The sequence below is a fragment of the Marmota monax genome, unplaced genomic scaffold (assembly GCF_021218885.2).
Source record: "Marmota monax isolate L192 unplaced genomic scaffold, Marmota_monax_Labrador192_F-V1.1 WCK01_AAM20220418_F8-fsc00331, whole genome shotgun sequence".
Lineage (NCBI taxonomy): Eukaryota > Metazoa > Chordata > Mammalia > Rodentia > Sciuridae > Marmota > Marmota monax.
Genome location: NW_026694212.1, coordinates 253,676 through 273,470, shown reverse-complemented (window position 1 = coordinate 273,470; position 19,795 = coordinate 253,676). Strand labels below are relative to the sequence as shown.

At 38.4% G+C, this 19,795-nt stretch overlaps 2 protein-coding genes across 2 annotated transcripts; both read right to left on the bottom strand.

The window, feature by feature from the left end:
* Positions 1 to 12,634: 12,634 nt before the first annotated feature.
* Positions 12,635 to 13,516, bottom strand: LOC124108046 (olfactory receptor 2Y1B-like). The gene has a single exon (XM_046466405.1). It carries the CDS (start codon positions 13,514 to 13,516, stop codon positions 12,635 to 12,637), a length of 882 nt encoding a protein of 293 aa, XP_046322361.1.
* A 2,505-nt stretch (positions 13,517 to 16,021) lies between these two features.
* LOC131425018 (uncharacterized) lies at positions 16,022 to 19,215 on the bottom strand. The gene is made up of 2 exons (XM_058586095.1): positions 19,057 to 19,215; positions 16,022 to 17,796 (listed from the first exon to the last, which is right to left on the bottom strand). Exon 2 carries the CDS (start codon positions 17,610 to 17,612, stop codon positions 16,794 to 16,796), a length of 819 nt encoding a protein of 272 aa, XP_058442078.1. The 5' UTR covers positions 17,613 to 17,796; positions 19,057 to 19,215; the 3' UTR covers positions 16,022 to 16,793.
* Between the last annotated feature and the right edge of the window lie 580 nt (positions 19,216 to 19,795).

Below are 19,795 nucleotides of genomic sequence, written 5' to 3'. Positions count from 1 at the left end.
CATTAAACAGAGATGAATGGGGGGAGGGAAAGTGAAAGAGAAGGGAAATTGTATGGAAATGGAAGGAGATCCTCAATTTTACACAAAATTACATATAAGAGGTTGTGAGGGGAAAGGGGGGGAGAAAAAACAAGGGAGAGAATTGAACAACAGCAGATGAGGTAGAGAGGGAAGATAGGAGGGGAGGGGAGGGGGGATAGTAGGGGATAGGAAAGGTAGCAGAATACAACAGTCACCAATATGGCATTATGTAAAAATGTGAATGTGTAACTGATGTGATTCTGCAATTTGTATTTGGGGTAAAAATGGGAGTTCATAACCCACTTGAATCAAATGTATGAAAGATGATATGTCATGAGCTTTGTAATGTTTTGAACAACCAATAAAAAAAAACTAAAAATAAATAAATAAATAAATAAGCATTTCAAAGGTGTTCCATCATAGATCTGGAAGACACATGAAAATAAATGAATTTTTAGGTGGTAATTTTGAACTAAAAAATCCATAAGATTAAACAAGATCATGAACATTTGGTGATATTACATTGTCAATAAATAAATGAATTCTATAATAAAAATCCTTATATATATTAAAAAGTTAAATAATAATAATAATAATAAATTTATTGTGTACAACTACAATTAAAAAATATATATGTGTGTATATATATATGTATATATATGTGTGTGTGTGTGTATATATATATATATATATTTTTTTTTTAAGTCTTTGATAGAGTCATGAGTTTGTCCTGAGTCAATTAGAGCCTGATCTCCCAAACCTACAAATGTTTCTAACCTAAACTTTTCTTTGTTGGAAGGCATAACGTTCCTGCGCTATTTTCATTGCTTGATGTTGGTGCTTTTAAATTTTCTATATCATAATTGTTCACTTTGAGTAAGTCATATGTCTAGAAATTTGTCAATATATTCTAGATTTTCTAGTTTATTGAAGTAGAAATTTTCAAAGTAGTTTCTAATGTTCCTTTAGATTTCAGAAATGTCCACAGAGATATTCCCTTTATTTTCACTTCCAATTTTGCTTCTGTATTATATTTCTTTCTAGGTTATTTTGGCTAAGTGTTTATCAAACTTATCTTTTCAAAGAGCCAACTCTTTGTTGCCTTGAATCTTTGTAGTGCTTTTTTGTAATCAGTTTTTATCAATTTTGGCTCTGATCTTAATTACTTCTTGTCTTCACCTGATTTTGTAATTAGTTTTTTCTTCCTTTTCTAGGGCTTTGAGGTGTAATGTTAGATTATTTATTTTGGATATTTCTATTTTTTAATGTAAAAACACAGTGGTATAAACTTTGCTCTTTTTGACCCAGAGAGTGGGACAATGACACAAATTGTCATTTGTGTCTGAAAATTTTTTTATTTCTCCCCTGATTTCTTTTGTGATTCCTCATTCAAAAGTGTATTATTCAATTTTGAGGTTTTAAAATGTTTCTGTATTTTATATTGGTTAATTTGCAATTTTATTCTTATGATCTGATAGCTTTGGAGGACATATCTCTAGTTGTGTGTGTGTGTGTGTGTGTGTGTATTTTCTAAAACTTGCTTTGTACCCTGCAATATAATCAATTTGGAGAAAGTTTCCTATGCTGCTATGAAGAGAACAAATTCAGTTTTCAATAGATAAAATTTTCCATAGATGTCTGTTAAGTTCATTGGATGGACAGGTTTTTAAGTTCAGAAGGGTTTATGTCTGGATGACCTCTCTAGTGGTGAGAGAGGTGTTAAAATCACTCAGTATTTTTGCACTTGTACCTATTTGATTCTTTACGTCTTGTGAGTTTTGTTTTGTGTACATAGACATTGATGTTTGAGCCAGTAGTTACAATCATCATATCTTGTTGTTGGGTGATTTCCTTAATCAGTGTGAAGTGGCCTTATATGTCTCTTCTGACTAGTTTTGGCAGGAAGTCTACTTTGTCTGATAGTAGCTACCCCTGCTTATATTAAGTTTCTACTTGCATGGTGTATCATTTTCAATTTATTCATCTACAGCCTATGGATGTCTTTGCCTATAAGGTGAGTATCTTGTAAACCACATATGGATGAGCTTGTTTTCTAATCTAATTTGCCAACCTATGTCTTTTGATTGGAGAGTTTAGAACATATACATCTAATATTATTGTAGAGAGATGGGTTTTTTCCTGCCATTTTGATTTATTTCTAATGCTTATTTCAGATAATTCTCATTAATTGCATATTATAGTATGATTCATTTCTATGCTGTTTTTCATTTTTATTTATTCATTCTTTCTGCATAAAATATTTATTTGAGTATATTCTGTAGTGTTTCCTTAGTGTTTATAAATTCTTTTCCTTTGTGTTTCTCATGGAATTTTTTATTTTATCTTAAATGCTGAAGTACAGTTTTGCTGAATAAAGTAATCTTGGTTGGCACCAGATATCTTTCAGAAACCACATTACTTTTAGAGTCTGGGTTGAGAAATCTGTTGTGGTCCAAATTGATTTATTTCTCAATGTGACCTTCCATTTTCTCTTATGGCTTTTAAAATTCTCTCCTTCTTATGTATACTAGATATTTTAATCATAATGTGTTTTGGAGGGAATAATTTTGATCTTGTCTGTTCATTACTCTAAATGCCTGTTGTGTTTGAATTTTCATCTTAACCTAAGGTTTGGAAAATTTTATAATATTTTATTAAAAATGTCCTGCATTTCTTTACTTTGTATTTTATTGCCTTCTTCTATACCAATAATTCTTACATTTAGTCTCTGAATGTAATTCCAGATTTCAAAATATTCTTGTCATGGCCTCTTAACATCTTTTGTTTATTGTCAATTTTATTGTTAGGATGTTATACTTCCAGACCTGAGAACTAATCATCATATTGTCCTAATCTATTGATAATGCTTCCATCAAATTTTAATTTGATTTTTTTGTGTCTTTTATTTCCAAGAGTTCTTTTTGGTTTCTTTTTCAGAATTGCTAACTCTTACCAAAATGGCTCTGAATCATCTTTCTGTGCCTTCCTGTGTGTTTGACTCTCTTCTCCCTTTAATAAAGACACAGCATTATTGGATTAGGGCCTACTCTATTCTGGTAGGATCTCATCTTGCAAATTATATTTGCAACAATTAAGGTCACATTCTGAGGCCCTTGGAAGGACACAAAGTTTGGCAGGACACCATTCAATCCAGTACACATTTCTTCCAGAACTCAACACATGTACCCAGATCTCTTCAGCTCTGCTACTCCAATGGGTCAGTCACTGGCTGTGCCACAGAGCTCCTACAGGACAGAGTTGTCTTCCAAAATTCCATGCTGACCATCCTGACATTTGACCTAATTTTGTCGTACATAAGCTTCCATGAAAGCCCTAGCCAGATTAATACATGGAACATTCAGACATCCTGAGAGGAGTAAGGCTTTTGAGAATAGGCCAGGGTTTTCAGTTTCACCAAGTCAAGAATCAAAGTATTACAGCATAAAGCATTTCATATATTAAAATGTCTTCCAAAAGAAGCCAAGTGAGCACATAGCATGGAGGTGGCTTTATGTAAGCCTGGAAAAAGGCCCTCACCAGAAAATTTGCCAGCCTATTTATCATGGAGTTGCACTTTCTAAAACTTTTAGAATTAAATGTCTGGTTTTGGTATTCATTTTTGTTTGTGGTACTGGGGATTGAATCCAGGGGCTCTTAAACCCTGTGGCACATGCCCAGAACCTCTTATATTTTATTTTGAAACAGCCTCATTAAATTGCTGAGGCTGGCTTTGAACTCATGGTTCTCCTGAGCTTCTGGGATTACAGGTGTTTGCCACCATGCTCAGCTTCAAAGACTATTATTTAAGCAACCCAGTCTGTACTATTCTGATATGGCAGTCTTAGACTAATACATTAGCACAGGAGCAAAGAAATATCCAAGCGATTTTAGAGGTGCACATATGGTTGCCTATGTCCTCCCCAAATGCAAAAGATTAATTCCAACATCCAAGGTGACAATATTAGATATTAGGGCCTGTGGAGATGATCAGGAATTGAGAGCAGAACCTTCATAATTGGGCTTATTGCCTTTATAAAAGAGACCACAGAGATCTTGCTAGTTACCTCTCTCATGTGAGAACACAGTGAGAAGTCATGTCTATGAACAAGGAAATAGACCCTCACCAGACCCAGAATCTGCACAACTTCATTTGGACTCCTCATCTTCCAGAATTGTGAGAAATAATTATTTGTTGTCTACACACACACACACACACACACACACACATGATGTTCCACTTTCTGTATTTTTGAAATTCATGCTTTACTTCTTCTTTTACCTCTGGAATATTTTAAGTGCAAATTTTCTAAATAATTTCTCAACCATTTTCTCTATTGCAATATTATTGTGATCATTTATAGAAGTATTTACTGTTTGGGGTTGTTTGTTCCTTTCCATCTTTGTACTGCTTATGTCCACCCATCTGCCAGCATGATTATAATCTCCACTTGTATGCTAGGGACTATTTAGAGTTTCTACCCATAAGAGCCCCAGGCTGGGTGAACATCCAGATGTTGACATGAAACTATCAACTTAACTTGTGACTTCTACTGTTTTCAGTATCAGCACCACTTTGAGAGAAGACGCTAAAGTATTATCACTCTGAGAGAAGACACTAAACAGAGAAAAGCCCCATATTTATCAACCTTAAGGAAAACAAAATCTTGAATATACTCTGTACAGTCTCTTAGACAGGTATATTATCTTAGGAATATTCAAGAATAGGTTGATAAATTGATTTTTAAATGTAGTAAAGTTACTACTACATTATATAAAAGTGGAGGAGAGAAAAATTGGGATTTGAGGCAGTGGCAGGTAAGATAAGAGGACAAAGAAGGACTAAGAGGAGCAAGTGTAAGTCTGGGCTTGGAAAACACAGAATAATTCCAGTTAATTCTCTGAAACTTGGAACAAGTTTCAATTAAATGGGTTGAGAGTTCAATATCAAAAACTAGGGGAACAACAATGAAATCAAAATGAAGAGTGACATATATATACATATATATATATATATATATATATATATATATATATATATATATATATATATATATTCCTGTTGGCAATACACCCATTCATAATAATTTATACCAATGGGGAGAAAATACTTTGAGTCTCCCTTCTTCAAGATTTGGGACCTTTATAAGATGTCTATCTGTTGAGAGCCACAGCCAAGTAGGAATGGCCCCTGGCATTTTGCCAGAAGTAATGGTAGAGAGGTGATGCCAGGGAGCCATTAAGATGATGATACTTAAGTTAAGCTTTGTATAATTGCTGTGACTGTATGATGCTGGATTGAAGTAGGTTGTGTATTCAGTTGTGTATTAGACTCCTGCTGTCCGGCAATAGGGCGGCTCCTACTGCCTCAGGCGCCCACTACTTTTGAGTTCTCGCTGAGTTCCCATTGAGTTCCAGTTGAGCTCTTGCGAGGATTCCTGGAGAGTTTGAGTTGGTGGGTGGTGTCGGTGCAGGGATTTCTGGTTGGTGTGTGGTGTTCTTGGAAGGCTACATGGGTGGCGTTCGCGGGAGTTAGGAAATAAAGTTTGTTCCTGCTTGAGTGGCTCGTGATTTGTGCCCAGCCAGACTGCGTCATTTGGTGGCCAGTGTGGGGGACGTCTGAAGCTTGGGGATAAGTGAAATTGCTCGCCCCTGAGGGCAGGGTGAGAGAATGGGTGACCATTTGAAACAACAATGTGTTCTTGTTTTGATTTATTTTGTTTTTATTTCAAGTTGCTGGTCCCTATAACTTTCTCAGGCAAACTGGGGAAAGTGGTGGCTCAAGGTTTGAAGTTGTTCAGCCCTGAAGAAAAGATAGAGATAAACCATGGATACACATATCAAGAAAATAGAAAAACAATACAACGTTTTTTTGTTCCATTTTTGTTTCCTTTTGCTTCGGTTTGGTTTTGTGTTATCTTGTTGTGTTGCATTATTTTTATAGCAGAAATATGGAATTAAAAATTAGTAAAAAACAAACTGAAAAAGTGTTAAGTAAATTATTAGAGGAAGGAGGCACCCCAGTAAAATCAAGAACAGTTAGGGCATACATTGAAGGTTTTAAAAGGATAGAAAAGCAAAGCCCATGAATTCCACCAGTTGGCAAATTACTGTTATGAACGTTGGTACAATCTTGTTTGCTTAGTCAAGGAGAAGACATTTTAGATCAAGTAAAAGAGAAGGTCTCTCGAGCTAGTCAGACAGAGGAAGAAAATTTAGAGGAGGAAGGGCTATCAGGGGAAAAGTTACATCAGGAGGCTGCTACTAACACCTTTCTATCACCAGAGGGCGTAAGTGTCCATCCAACAGCTCCACCTATGGAGACAACATATGCTGGGGGTCCCCCAACCCTTGTAGTTGATAGATGGGATCCTGAGACAGGACCTCAAAGATTAGCATGCCCTGTATTTGAGCAGGCAGGAGGGCAGCGAATTCACCATGCTTTAGATTTCAAAACAGTGAAGCAGCTAAAAGAGGCTGTAACAACCTATGGTCCCCAACACCCTTCACTGTAAGCATGGACGAATCCATTACCAACTTGGACATGATGCCAGCTAATTGGACTAGCATGTGCAAAGCGGTGCTAAATGGAGGACAATATCTGTTGTGGAAGGTTGCCAATCAGGAATTTTGCACGGAGATGGCTAGGCGAAATGCAGCAGCCGGTTATCCTCAGAGAAATCTAGATATGTTGCTAGGAGAGGGACCTTATGAGGGTCAGCTGCAACAAGTTGGATATGATCCTGCCATATACTCACAAATCACTTCAGCTGTGAATAGGGCATGGAAAACTTTACAGGGGCATGGAAATTTACAAGGTCAATTATCTAAGGTAATACAAGGAGATAATGAACCTTACACTGAATTTGTAGATAGACTTATTCAAACAGCTACAAGAGTTTTGGGGAATACAGAGCAAGCAATGCCATTAATTAAACAGCTAGCCTGTGAGCAAGCAAACAAATGGTGCAGGGAGGTCATTAGACCATGGAAACATGAAGATTTAAACACATACATTAAATTATGTAGAGACATTAATGAACAAGGGCAAGTCTTGGCAGCTGCAGTACAACAGGCTTTAGATGCCAGGACAAAAACATGCTACAATTGTGAACAAGCAGGACATTTTAAAAAGGAGTTGCCCCATAGGAGGAGGGTTTAACAAAACTAGGTATCAAAGGTGCAGAATACCGGGTATTTGCCCACGATGCCATAGAGGGAGACATTGGGCTAATGAATGCCGTTCTCAAACCACCATAGAGGGTACTCCGTTATCAAAAAATGGACAAGGACCAAGTGTTTACCCATGATATCATGGAGAAAAGCATCAGGCTCCATTGACAAAAAACGGACAGGGGGGCCCAATGATCCGGGGCCCACGACCACAAATATACGGGACACTGGAGGAACCCAGCAACACCATCAGGGTAGTGCCCAGGACACATTGTCCATTAGATCCCTCATTAGACAAACCAGAGGGAGCACAGGAATGGACATCTGCACCTCCGCCAGAACAGTACTAACTCCAGAGATGGGAGTTCAAATCATTCCCACAGGGGTGAAAGGACCTCTTCCCCAAGGAACACTAGGCTTATTATTAGGACGCAGTTCTTCTACTCTAAAAGGACTTTGATAAGTCCTGGGGTAATTGATCCCGATTATGAAGGTGAAATAAAAATTATAGCTAGTTCTCCAAAGGGTATATCAGTAATATCACCAGGAGATAGAATAGCACAGTTATTAATAATACCCAGCCTACATGATAAATTTTCCAGTAGTACTATTGAAAGAGGTTCCAGGGGCTTAGGCTCCACAGGTGTAAATTAGGCTATGCTTTCTTTAAATTTAGATTCTCGCCCCATGCTAAAACTAAATATTCAAGGACATGAATTTAATGGACTACTGGATACAGGTGCAGACTTTAGCATCATCTCTCGTCAAGAATGGCCAAAACATTGGCCGTTACAACAAGACACTGAAAGGCTTTGAGGCCTAGGACTGGCGACTAATTCCCATAGAAGTGCAATGGTATTAGATTGGAAGGATCCTGAAGGATGTGAAGGAACTATACAGCCATATGTATTGGATCATCTTCCTATAAATTTATGGGGACGAGATGTCCTAGATCAATTAGGTTTGACATTAACAAATAACATCAATCCAAATGCGCCCAATATTATGACTAGACAAGGTTTTAAGAAAGGAAAAAGTTTAGGAGAACAAGAACAAGGTATAGCAGCACCAATACAAATAGATCAAGGAACAGACAGACATGGATTGGGTTTTCTGGAGGGGTCACTGAGACAATAAAAATTACTTGGAAATCAGAAAGAGCAGTATGGGTTCCTCAGTGGCCCCTGACTAAAGAAAAGATACAAGCAGCCCATGACCCTCCCTAGCGGAGGGACATATACAACCTCCCGTATCTCCCCATAATACTCCCATTTTTGTCATCAAAAAGAAATCTGGTAAATGGAGAATATTGCAAGATTTAAGAGCCATTAATAATGAGATGGTTATTATAGGACCTGCTCAATCAGGGATTCCCCAATTGTCTGCTTTGCCAAAACCTGGTATGTTTTAGTTATAGATATTAAAGATTGTTTTTTTTTTTTCAATTCCAATTCATCCTGAGGATAGTCCACGTTTTGCATTTACTATCCCTGCTCTGAATCATGATGGTCCCGGTCAGAGATATGAATGGAAAATACTCCCCCAAGAGACGGCTAACAGCCCAACTATGTGTCAAACTTATGTTAACAAAGCAATCCAGCCACTTAGAAATCAAAATCATGAACTACAAATATTTCACTATATGGACGATGTATTATTAGCACACAAAGATAAAAACACATTGCTAGAATGTTATGCCACACTTACAAACTTATTAAAAAATTATAATCTAGAGATAGCAATACTTAAAGTACAATCAAATTTTCCAATTAATTATTTAGGAGTTCTATTATCCTCAACCATGGTCCTTCCACCAAAAATTCAAATACAAGTAGATCAACTGAAATCACTTAACGACTTTCAAAAGTTATTAGGAGACATAAATTGGATAAGGCCTTATCTAGGCATACCAACAGGAGAGTTGGGACCTTTATTTGATAACCTAAAAGGTCCACCAGATCCAAATTCATCCCAAATGTTAATGCCTGAAGCAAGAAAGGCATTAAAAATCATTGAAACATATATGGAAAATATGCATTTGGATAGAATTGATATAAGCTTGCCTTTTTCATTGTACTACCAAAAAAAAATATTCCTACAGGAGAATTTTGGCAAGAAGGTCCATTATTGTGGATACATTTATCTTATTCTCCTAACACTATCCTTACTAGGTATCCTGAGGCTGTAGGACAATTAATACTCAAAGGAATAAGAGTAGCAAAGGGAGTGTTGGGAATTTCTCCCAATAAAATTATTACTCCATATACTATGGATCAAATTGATGAGTTAGCTAATGAGTTAAATACTTGGGAAATAATCATGTGCAAATCTAATGTTTCATTTGATAACCACTTACCATCTAATCCTTTGTTGTCTTTTTGGTCTTCTCATCCTGTAGTTTTTCCAAAAATGACAAGAAAAACACCTATCATTAATGCTCCAAATATATTCACTGATAGGTCAAATAATGGTACAGCAGCAGTAGTTACCCCTGATCAAACTTTTACATTTTTAGTACCCAAACAATCAGCTCAAAAGGCAGAGATTAATGCAGTATTACAAGCTTTTGTGATGTTTAAAAATTCTGTATTTAATTTATTTTCTGATGGTCAGTATATAGTTAATGCTATAGTATCCCTTGAAGATGCTGATAGGATTTCTACTTCCTCTACTGTTTTCTCTTTGTTTTCCACTATACAAATTCTAATCTGGGACAGAAAAGATCCATTCTTTATAGGACATATAAGGGCACATACAGGATTGACTGGAGCCCTTAGTTTGGGCAATGATTTAGAAGATAAAACTACACATGACATACATATATTTTCTATGCTAGAAGAAGCTACAAATTTTCATAAATCCTTCCATGTCAATGCAAATACTTTAAAAAGAGTTTTAAAATAACTAAGGAACAAGCTAGACAAATAATAAAACAATGTCAAAATTGTGTGACCTTTTTACCACAAATTAGTCTTGGAGTCAATCCTTGAGCACTGATACCTGACCATATTTGGCAGATGGACGTCACATACTTGCCAGAATTTGGAAAATTAAAATATTTGCATGTTACAGTTGATACTTCTTCTGGATTTTTGATGGGCTCCCTTCATGCCGGAGAAAAAACTAAAGATATTATAGCTCATTGCTTACAAAATTTTGCCACTGTGCGCATTCCAATACAGTTAAAAACAGATAATGACCCTGGCTATACTTCTACATCTTTTAAGCAATTTTGCTCATCATTTGGCATTACTCATATAACAGGAATACCATGCAATCCACAGGGACAAGGCATAGTTGAAAGAGCTCATCAAACTATTAAAATGTACTTATTAAAGCAAAAAGAGGGAATTGGGAAGGGGTATATTCCCCCAAAGATAAACTTAAAATAACCCTTTTTACTCTAAACTTTTTAAATTTGGATTCATCAGGGCTTAGTGCTGTGGAAAGGCATATGTGTCCAAAAAATGTACATAAGCCCAAGGTACTTTGGAAGGATATTCTAACTCTTAATGCCTGTGACTATGAAGAGTGAGCTCTGTTCCCCTCTGCTGACTGTCATTTGGACATCCTGCCCCTGGTCTCTTACTCTTCACAGTTTTGAGTTGCTGTGCTGCTTCCTTCTTCTGGGATATCCTTGATACACTGCTATCCAAACACCTTGAACCCTTCTGCAACCATGAGGCCTGCATGTTCACAGGCAGATGTCTATGACCTTTAGTACATATACTGAATCAGCATGTTTGTGATCTTGACCGCATACTAAAAACTGCTTGCTGAAAGTGTCAGTAAGAGAACTTAACTGTAACCACCTTGGGTCTACCTACAATATTATAGCCCTTGATCCAAATGATTGTATTTCTTCTAGTGTTTTAAAGCATTAACTGGAATCTTTTTTTCCTACTCAGGCTTACACTTGCTCCTATTAGTCTTTTTTTTTCCCTCTTGAATTAACTGCTCCTCCTTCAAATACCCTCATTTTTCTTCCTTTTGTCTTAGTTTATATTTTAAAAAATATTTTCTCTTTCTTTTTTCTTTTCATGTTTTTCTCTTCTCCCCTTTACAAGCTCTATGTAATGTAATAGTAATTTTACTATATTAATAACTATTTTCTCAATTTTTTAAGAACTTTTCTACAATTTCATATTTGGATTAGAGGACTTGTGGAGGACATTTTCAATAAGTTGTGTGTCCTAATTGATGATTAGTACAAGGATTTGTAATTACTAGAGTTTGGTATCTTCTCTCAAATTGGTACTGATACTGAGCATTGCAGCAGATACAGGCTGACTGGGAATATTAATACTAGAATATTTTCCCCACATGGGGAATTTAACAGAAAGTAGCTTACTAAGTCATTCCTTCCATAAAAGTTGAAGAGATAATCATCCAGGAAGTGGGTGGACACACAAAATAATATGAAAAAGCAAGGGATAGAACCACACTAAATAGCCCCAAATGTCATAGCTGAAGCCATTGATGCCACAGTGGAGAAAATGTTATATAAAACATAAAGATAATTGACAGTTCAATGTTCAATGAACTAAAAGAAGATATAAGAAATTATCTGAGAGAGAAAATACAACAAGTGAAATATCATTTCAATAAAGAGATAGAGATTCTGAAAAAAGAACCAAAAAGAAATCCTGAAAATATAAGGCTCAATAAAGCAAATTAAAAATCCAGTTGAAAGCATTGCTAATAGATTAGACCACATAAAAAACAAATTAACCCCCCCAAAAGTATATAATATTTAAAATAAAGCCAAAAAATTAGAAAAGATGTTAAGAGACCACGACAAGAAAATTCAAGAAATATGAAATAACTTTGAGAGATCAACTTTAAGAATTGTTGTTGTAGAGGAAGTCACCTAAGGGAATGCAAAATGATTTCAATGAAATAATATGAGGAAAATATCCAAATCTTAGGAATGACATGGAAATCCAAATACAAGAGGCATGTTTTATTGGTTCTTTTTAGTTATATATGGCAGTAGAATTTATTTTGATAAAATAGAGCATGCATAGATTATATCTTATTCTAATTCGGATCCCATTGTTGTGGATGTACAGGATGGTGGAATTAACTTAGGTGTTTTTATATATGTATATAGCAAAAGTATGTGAGTGAGATCATTGTCTTTCCTATTTCTATTCTGCCTCCCTTCCCTTCATTCCCCTTGTCTAATCTATGGAACTTCTCTTCCCCCGACCCACTTAGTGTGGTTTAGCTTTGACATGTCAACAAAAACATTTGACCTTTGTTTTGTGCAGATGGGCTTATTTCACATAACATGATATTCTCCATATTTATCCATTTGCCTGCAAATGTCATAAAGTCCTTCTTCTTTGTGACTGAGTAATATTTCATTGTGTATATATTCATCACAATTTATTTATCCCTTTAACTTTCAAAGTGCAGCTAGGTTGTCTCCATAACTTAGCTATTGTGAATCATGAGAGATCAGAGGATTGAGCATAGGAGTAATGATAGTATAAAAAAGGGCAACAAATTTTCCCTCACTCTCAGAGTAACTGGTTGTAGGTTGGAGGTATGTGTAGATGGCTGAGCCATAAAAAAGACAAACCACCAGGAGGTGGGAGCCACATGTCCCCAAAGCCTTTCCACACCCAGCCATTGACTTGAGCTTCAGCACTGCCTTAGCAATGTGTGCATAGGAGACTAGAATCAGTGCTGCAGGAACAACAACGATTATGACTCGGGCCACAAACATCTTGGCCTCTGTTCCTCCTGTATCCTCACAAGCCAACTTCAATAATACAGGCATCTCACAAAAGAAATGATTCAACTGACTTCCACAGAGAGGCATGGCCATCATGAGTCCTCTCTGAATCAGAGAGTTCACAAGGCCTCCCACCCAGGAGGCAATAGCCAGTGCCTGGCAGAAATGAGGGTGCATGATGGTTGTGTAGTGGAGTGGACGACACACAGCAGCATAGCGGTCAAAGGCCATCACCACCAGGAGCACGGCCTCAGTGGAGCCCAAGGCAAGAGATATGAGGAGCTGGGCAACACACCCTCCATAGCTGATGGTCCTGTCAAGTCTGGAGAGGTTGATCAGCAGCTGGGGCACAGTGCTGGTGGTATAACAGAGGTCCAGGAAGGAGAGGTGGCAGAGGAAGAAGTACATGGGTGTGTACAGTCGAGGGTCCAGTCTTGAGAGAGCAATGATGCTGGTGTTGCCAAAGAGGGTCAGAGAGTAGAAAATTGAAATAAAAGCAAAAAGGGTGAGTTCCAGTTGAGGCCAGTCTGAGAAGCCTAACAAAATGAAGCCATCATCAATACTGGTATTCTTACTTCTCATAGTCTTTTACTTGCCCAAACAACAGAAAAAGATTGATGCCTCTTCTGAAGAAATGGAATTAAAATATTATTTTCACTGTTGCCTGTGTATTCCTACATGTATTCCCTATGTATTCCTAAATCATACATTTAATTTACACTTTGCTATTTAGTTCAGTTCCATTCAGTCTTCTATTCCTACTCTTCTCTTCTGTAGTGTGGAGATTAGGAATGATGGCCCTTTTGTGAGCCCTATTCCCACTGCCTATGTATTCCATGATTTGAGGCAATTTATTCAATCATTTTGACATGATGCTTCCTTGTCTGAACATATAGATGATGTATTGCCTCCCTCCACTGAGACAAGAATCCAATGCATTCATGTAAAAATTGCTTTTTAAAAAAATCTAATTTGTCACTGGGAGTGTTGCTCAGTAGTAAAGTACTTCCCTGGAATGCATAGAACATTGATTATATCCCCAGTACCACAAAAGTATAAAAAATCTAAAGTATAAAAACATAACATCAGTATTCTATGTTGTTCTCTTTGTCATTTTCTTGGTGTAGTAGGTAGCATTTTTCAGTGACTGATGTTCAGGACTTATGAGGCTGAGATCAAAAGTTGGGCTTCTGTTACTGGGGATATAGCTCAGTTGGTAGAATACTTCCCTCACATGCACAAGGCCCTCTGTTCAATCCCTAGCACCACAAAAAATGAAAATTGGCTTCTGGTGCTCCTCCACTTTCTTCTATTCAGAGAATAACTTCAATATACCAATCCTGAAATCCTTGCTCATGATCAACGACCATCTGTCACTTAGGACCAGGAAGAGTAGAGATGCATCCCTTTAGGGCAAAAATAATTCATAACAGATACATTCCTTATGATTAGTCATCATCTTTGGAGTATCCCCACCTGTTTATCTAAGTGATAAATCCATCCTCCCACTCCCCAGGAAGAGTTGTTATCTCCTCTATAGTCCAATATTTTTTGCAGAGTTTCTCTCTAGCACTTGTCACACTCACTTGACGTCTTTTTGTATCCTACTCCAAGCCTGTGCACAACAGAGTCAGTTTAAAAATACTAATGTCCTCTCTTAGGGATAAATTCACTTTACTTTTGTTCATGATATACACTACATGTTAAGGAACATTTTCTGAGTGAAACATTTGACTCTCCCATTACATCTGATAAAAATCTATTTCCTCTAAGAACCCAGAGGATTAATGGTCAACACACTTTAATAAACTATGGCAGTGAAATATGCATAATGTTGCTTTTTACTTGAAATATTGATATTCCTTATGGTTAAAATCTAAATACCATATAAGAAAATTTACCAGAAACCAAAAAAAAATGAAAAATAAAAAAAACCCTAAGCAATAGAAGCTTAGCCTATGCTCAACATGAGCTGTTTTTGCCAAATTAACACATTATTCTTTTCATTAATTCTGCTGTACTGACAGATCATTAATAGTGCTTTGGTGCTGGATGACTTATTCCAGTAAAGTATTTAGGTACCATGGTTCATGCCCTTATACAAAAGATGGGGAAAATGTAAATTGTAAAGAGAAAGTTTTAATACACATGTAATATGACCAACATACCTATGATGGGTTTTGGATGAACATTTTAGTAAATTAACTAATGAAGTCTGTAGTCAGATCCCTACATATTGACTTTATTACTTCCCATATCACCTGTTCTGAAATTTCAGTTCTGTGAGTCTCCAATCACTTAACTGTAAAAAAGCAAAGCAAAGCAAACAAATCCTTATTTCACAAGATTTTGATTTGGACTAAAGGATCTCAAACATTCTGAAGTGCCAATTTATGTAATATATACTTTTAACACTTGTCTGTCTACACTAGTAATCTTTATATACCATTAAACTGGGCCTGATTAGTTCTTTTATCATTTTATCCCTCTTTCCCCATGAAATGCCTGGAGAAATAAAGGGTCTTAATAACTATATTTGAATGAAATGATGAATAAATTCTACATCCCGGTACTGCTCTTAGTGCACATAAATGTCCCAGAAATATTTATTTTCTGTTTATCAGGAAAGAATCTGCACTTTTTCTCATTTATTGGCAAAAGCGTTGTAACTATTCCTGCTTCATATGTTTATCAATGATATTTATACTAACGAATACGTATGCTTAGGTAGACATAGAAGATGGTTACATGAAAAATGTTGGAAATGTAATCCAAAAGGATTTCAACATCATGAAGCAAAGAGTCATAAAGCAATAAGTGGACACCATAGTATATAAGTTAAAACTGAATAGGGAAAATTGAACCCAGCTTTGAAAGCTTTGAAACCTCAGTTGAACAGATAGAATGGAGGAAACCACAATTGAAAGCTTGATAGTTATTTAAATAAAGAGTGGGTGATACTGGCCAAAACTTCAGTGTAAGGCAGCAGCACTTTTGAAATTTACCAAATGAAAGCTCAGACTAGATGAAAATTATAATATATACCTGTCGCGACCCCTTGCCCGCAAGGAAGACGCAACTCGGGAATCTTCTTTCAACAGTTTATTCAGGCCCTGGATATTTCTTCTTCTCCCCCTCTGATGCCCCTCCCAGCCTTAATAAAGCATCCCAAGCCCCAATGCAAAGCTGCCGCGTGGAGCTTTCTCACAGGGTGATGTACAGGGTGGTGAAAAATCATGTGCCAACTCTCCCAGATAAGGAGTTGTTTGTCACAGACCACAGCGGAGCCAGCGTCATCTTGTAATGGCGACCATAATCTGCAGAAACGGCAGAAGCGGCTCACCACAGTTCCCCCTTTTCTGTTTTCTTAAAACAATACAGGCGAGAGTAGAGTTCCTATCCCACTGTGCAGAAGTGGCTGCATAGTATGACTCAGTCCTAAGGAGGCGCCTTCCCCAGATCTGAAGCCATATCAGCCGACGCCTTTTTTCGTGGGGCGGGGCGTGAACGCGTCTAACCCGCATGCAATAGGACATGCTCTCCTTGAGGTCCACATCAAGGATCACTCAAGTGCAGTGCCTTGCCTCGCATCCTGTATCGTGACGATGGTGGACGAAGGGGGATAGCTGAGGCTGAACTGTGGCTGTTTATAATGACAAACAAGTTGACAGCACCCTGAAAGAAAGGCACGGACTTCAAGGCGATAGAAAAGCACTAGTGTGGAAACCCATCTGCGTGCAATGGCAGTAAGACCGGCAGAGTGCAAGGGCTTTCCAACACTAAGAGAATAACAAGGAAAGTCATGTCGATCCCAGTGCAATGTTATAATAACTTGGGGTGTAACGACCATGACAAAGGTTTACTGCTTAAGATGCGCAAGCCAGACTTGAGGCGAGTTGCCATTTTCTAAAGCTGCAAGAGCTTGTATGATCATAGCCTTTTCTTGTGCATGGCGAGTTTTAAGGCGACAGAAAAGCCACAAACAAAGTACAACACTGAAGCAACACATTGCACCAAAAATGCCTACTCCCACCCACTCTTTGAAGAAGGAAAAAGCAGAAGATATCCAATCGGTGAATTGACCCAAAGTCACTGGTTCAACACGGGTACTATTCAAAACAGCAATCTGAGTTAGTTGAGACTGGATCAAGTTTTCTGCTTCCATGGACCAGGTTCCGGATAGATACTCTCCAATGATGCGGGAGGCATTTCTGGAATCATAAAATCTGACAGAGGTTATACATAAATGTGCACGTTGATCAATACAACCCAAATGTACTAGGTCAGACAATTCCTCAACTTGAGCTTGAAGCAGATCTATCCTTTGATTAGCAGCTAGAATCCCAGATAAAGTGTGTTGATTAATTTTACTTTGGGATTCAAGTATGGTGGATGTTTGTTGAATAACCTGATTAATAGTGGCAGCAGTTTGTACCTGGCTGGCCATGGCTACTCCAGCTGTAACTGCTGCAGCAGCAGATATCGCCACAGCTGTCACCATAGCTGCCGTAATTCCAAAATCTCTACGGGCTCCAATCAGTTCAACAATAGGAAATGACTCTGGATCTGCAGTAACCGGGATCGGGACAAAAGTTGGAATTTTCATAACCATTGCCATAGGCCAGGATCCATTCCAACACTCAGACAAATAACAGGTAATATTAGAGCAATTAAGCATCCCCTGTGATGTAACATTAGCCAAAAGAAACAGGAACGGAGATTGGAGACGGACTGCTGCGGAGGGTAATGTAGCATTAAACAATTGTGAATTATTTGCAAAAATTTTAAGCCTCCTATCTCGCTCCGAGTCTTGGGTACTGCCAGAAACATTAAACAGCCAACTTTGGACTCCTAATATTTCCCTGGGGAAACACAAGCGCGGACTAGACTAGCCCAATCTGAGGGAGTCATGCAAAATCTAGTAAGTCCCTCCACCTGAGTGAGAGTGAAAGCGGCATCTATGCCATAAGTGCGGACAGATTCTGCCAAGGTTTTAATTATCTTAAAGTCTAAAGGCTCATGATATCTTCCCCTGTTATTGTCCTGAAATACAGGGTATGCAAGTCCCATATCTGTATTAACTGTCCTCCAAACTTGTGCATGAAAAGATCTCCCGGAACCTTGGCTCCCCCCACATACGGAGGTGGGGCAATCGGCACCATATCTTCTTCTAGATATTCTACCTCCTCCTCCTCAGAGTTTTGTTGACCATGTTAACTCCCTTCCCCTTCTTACAGTAGGCCTGTGTGCCCTGTGTCTCCTTTTTCTTCTTTTTCATTTTTATCTTATGTAGTTGTTGTAACAATATATCAAGGTCCTCAGAACTCTCTGAGTCGCTTGTGTTCTCAGGCGTTTTTAATTCGGTCAAGTCTGGGTAGAGCCTTCTCCTATTTTTATCTTCAGGCTCTTTTGCCTTCTCACTACTGTTACTTTTAATACTCTCTGCCACTTCACTACATGATCCTTCAGATTTTTCCTCATGCAGTTGCTCAAGAATAGCTTGACCCTCACTCACAGCTTCCTGGCATTTACCATCTGTTATACATCCTCTAACTAACTTCCAAAGTAGTATAATGCCACCCTGCAAGGTACCTTGCTCATGAGCGAAATCTAGATCTTTCCCTAATTTGTCCCAGCTGGGAACCGTAAGACTCCCTGAAAAAGCAAACCAAGGAGCCGCTATATCAGCTTCTCTTAAAAACATCTGCAAAGTACTCTGCTTTATCTTAAGTCCTTTTGAATGTAACAACCCATCTAGGGCCAACAAAATTGGGCTTGAAGAAGCAACGCCCATAATGTTTTTAGAGCTATAAAGAAAGTGAAAGTACAAAAGTCCCCGCTCTCTTCCTTTTACAGGGGAGCGTCCCTGTCGTCACAACAACAAAAGAAGCACAAAAAACAAAAGCGAAATGACACAACAACAAAAGAAACACAGAAAACAAAAGCGAAAGTAGAAGCAAAAGTACACAGTGCAGCTGCAATAAAATGTAATGCTCTCTCTTTCTTTACAGAGGAGCTGCCCCGCTTTGGTCACGGATCCCACTTACCTGGGACTAACCCCGCTTTGATAGCGGATCCCACTTATTGGGACTAACCCCGCTTTGATCGCGGATCCCACTTACCTGGGACTAACCGGTGCACCACCCCTGACTGCTGAAAGTTCTGGTTCCCGGGTCTCGGCACCACTTGTCGCGACCCCTTGCCCGCAAGGAAGACGCAACTCGGGAATCTTCTTTCAACAGTTTATTCAGGCCCTGGATATTTCTTCTTCTCTCCCTCTGATGCCCCTCCCAGCCTTAATAAAGCATCCCAAGCCCCAATGCAAAGCTGCCGCGTGGAGCTTTCTCACAGGGTGTGTACAGGGTGGTGAAAAATCATGTGCCAACTCTCCCAGATAAGGAGTTGTTTGTCACAGACCACAGCGGAGCCAGCGTCATCTTGTAATGGCGACCATAATCTGCAGAAACGGCAGAAGCGGCTCACCACAGTTCCCCCTTTTCTGTTTTCTTAAAACAATACAGGCGAGAGTAGAGGTCCTATCCCACTGTGCAGAAGTGGCTGCATAGTATGACTCAGTCCTAAGGAGGCGCCTTCCCCAGATCTGAAGCCATATCAGCCGACGCCTTTTTTCGTGGGGCGGGGCGTGAACGCGTCTAACCCGCATGCAATAGGACATGCTCTCCTTGAGGTCCACGTCAAGGATCACTCAAGTGCAGTGCCTTGCCTCGCATCCTGTATCGTGACGATGGTGGACGAAGGGGGATAGCTGAGGCTGAACTGTGGCTGTTTATAATGACAAACAAGTTGACAGCACCCTGAAAGAAAGGCACGGACTTCAAGGCGATAGAAAAGCACTAGTGT

Coding starts and splice junctions, on each gene's coding strand:
- LOC124108046 (XM_046466405.1), bottom strand. CDS start 13,516: ATGAGAAGTAAGAATACCAGTATTGATGATGGCTTCATTTTGTTAGGC.
- LOC131425018 (XM_058586095.1), bottom strand. CDS start 17,612: ATGCTTAATTGCTCTAATATTACCTGTTATTTGTCTGAGTGTTGGAAT.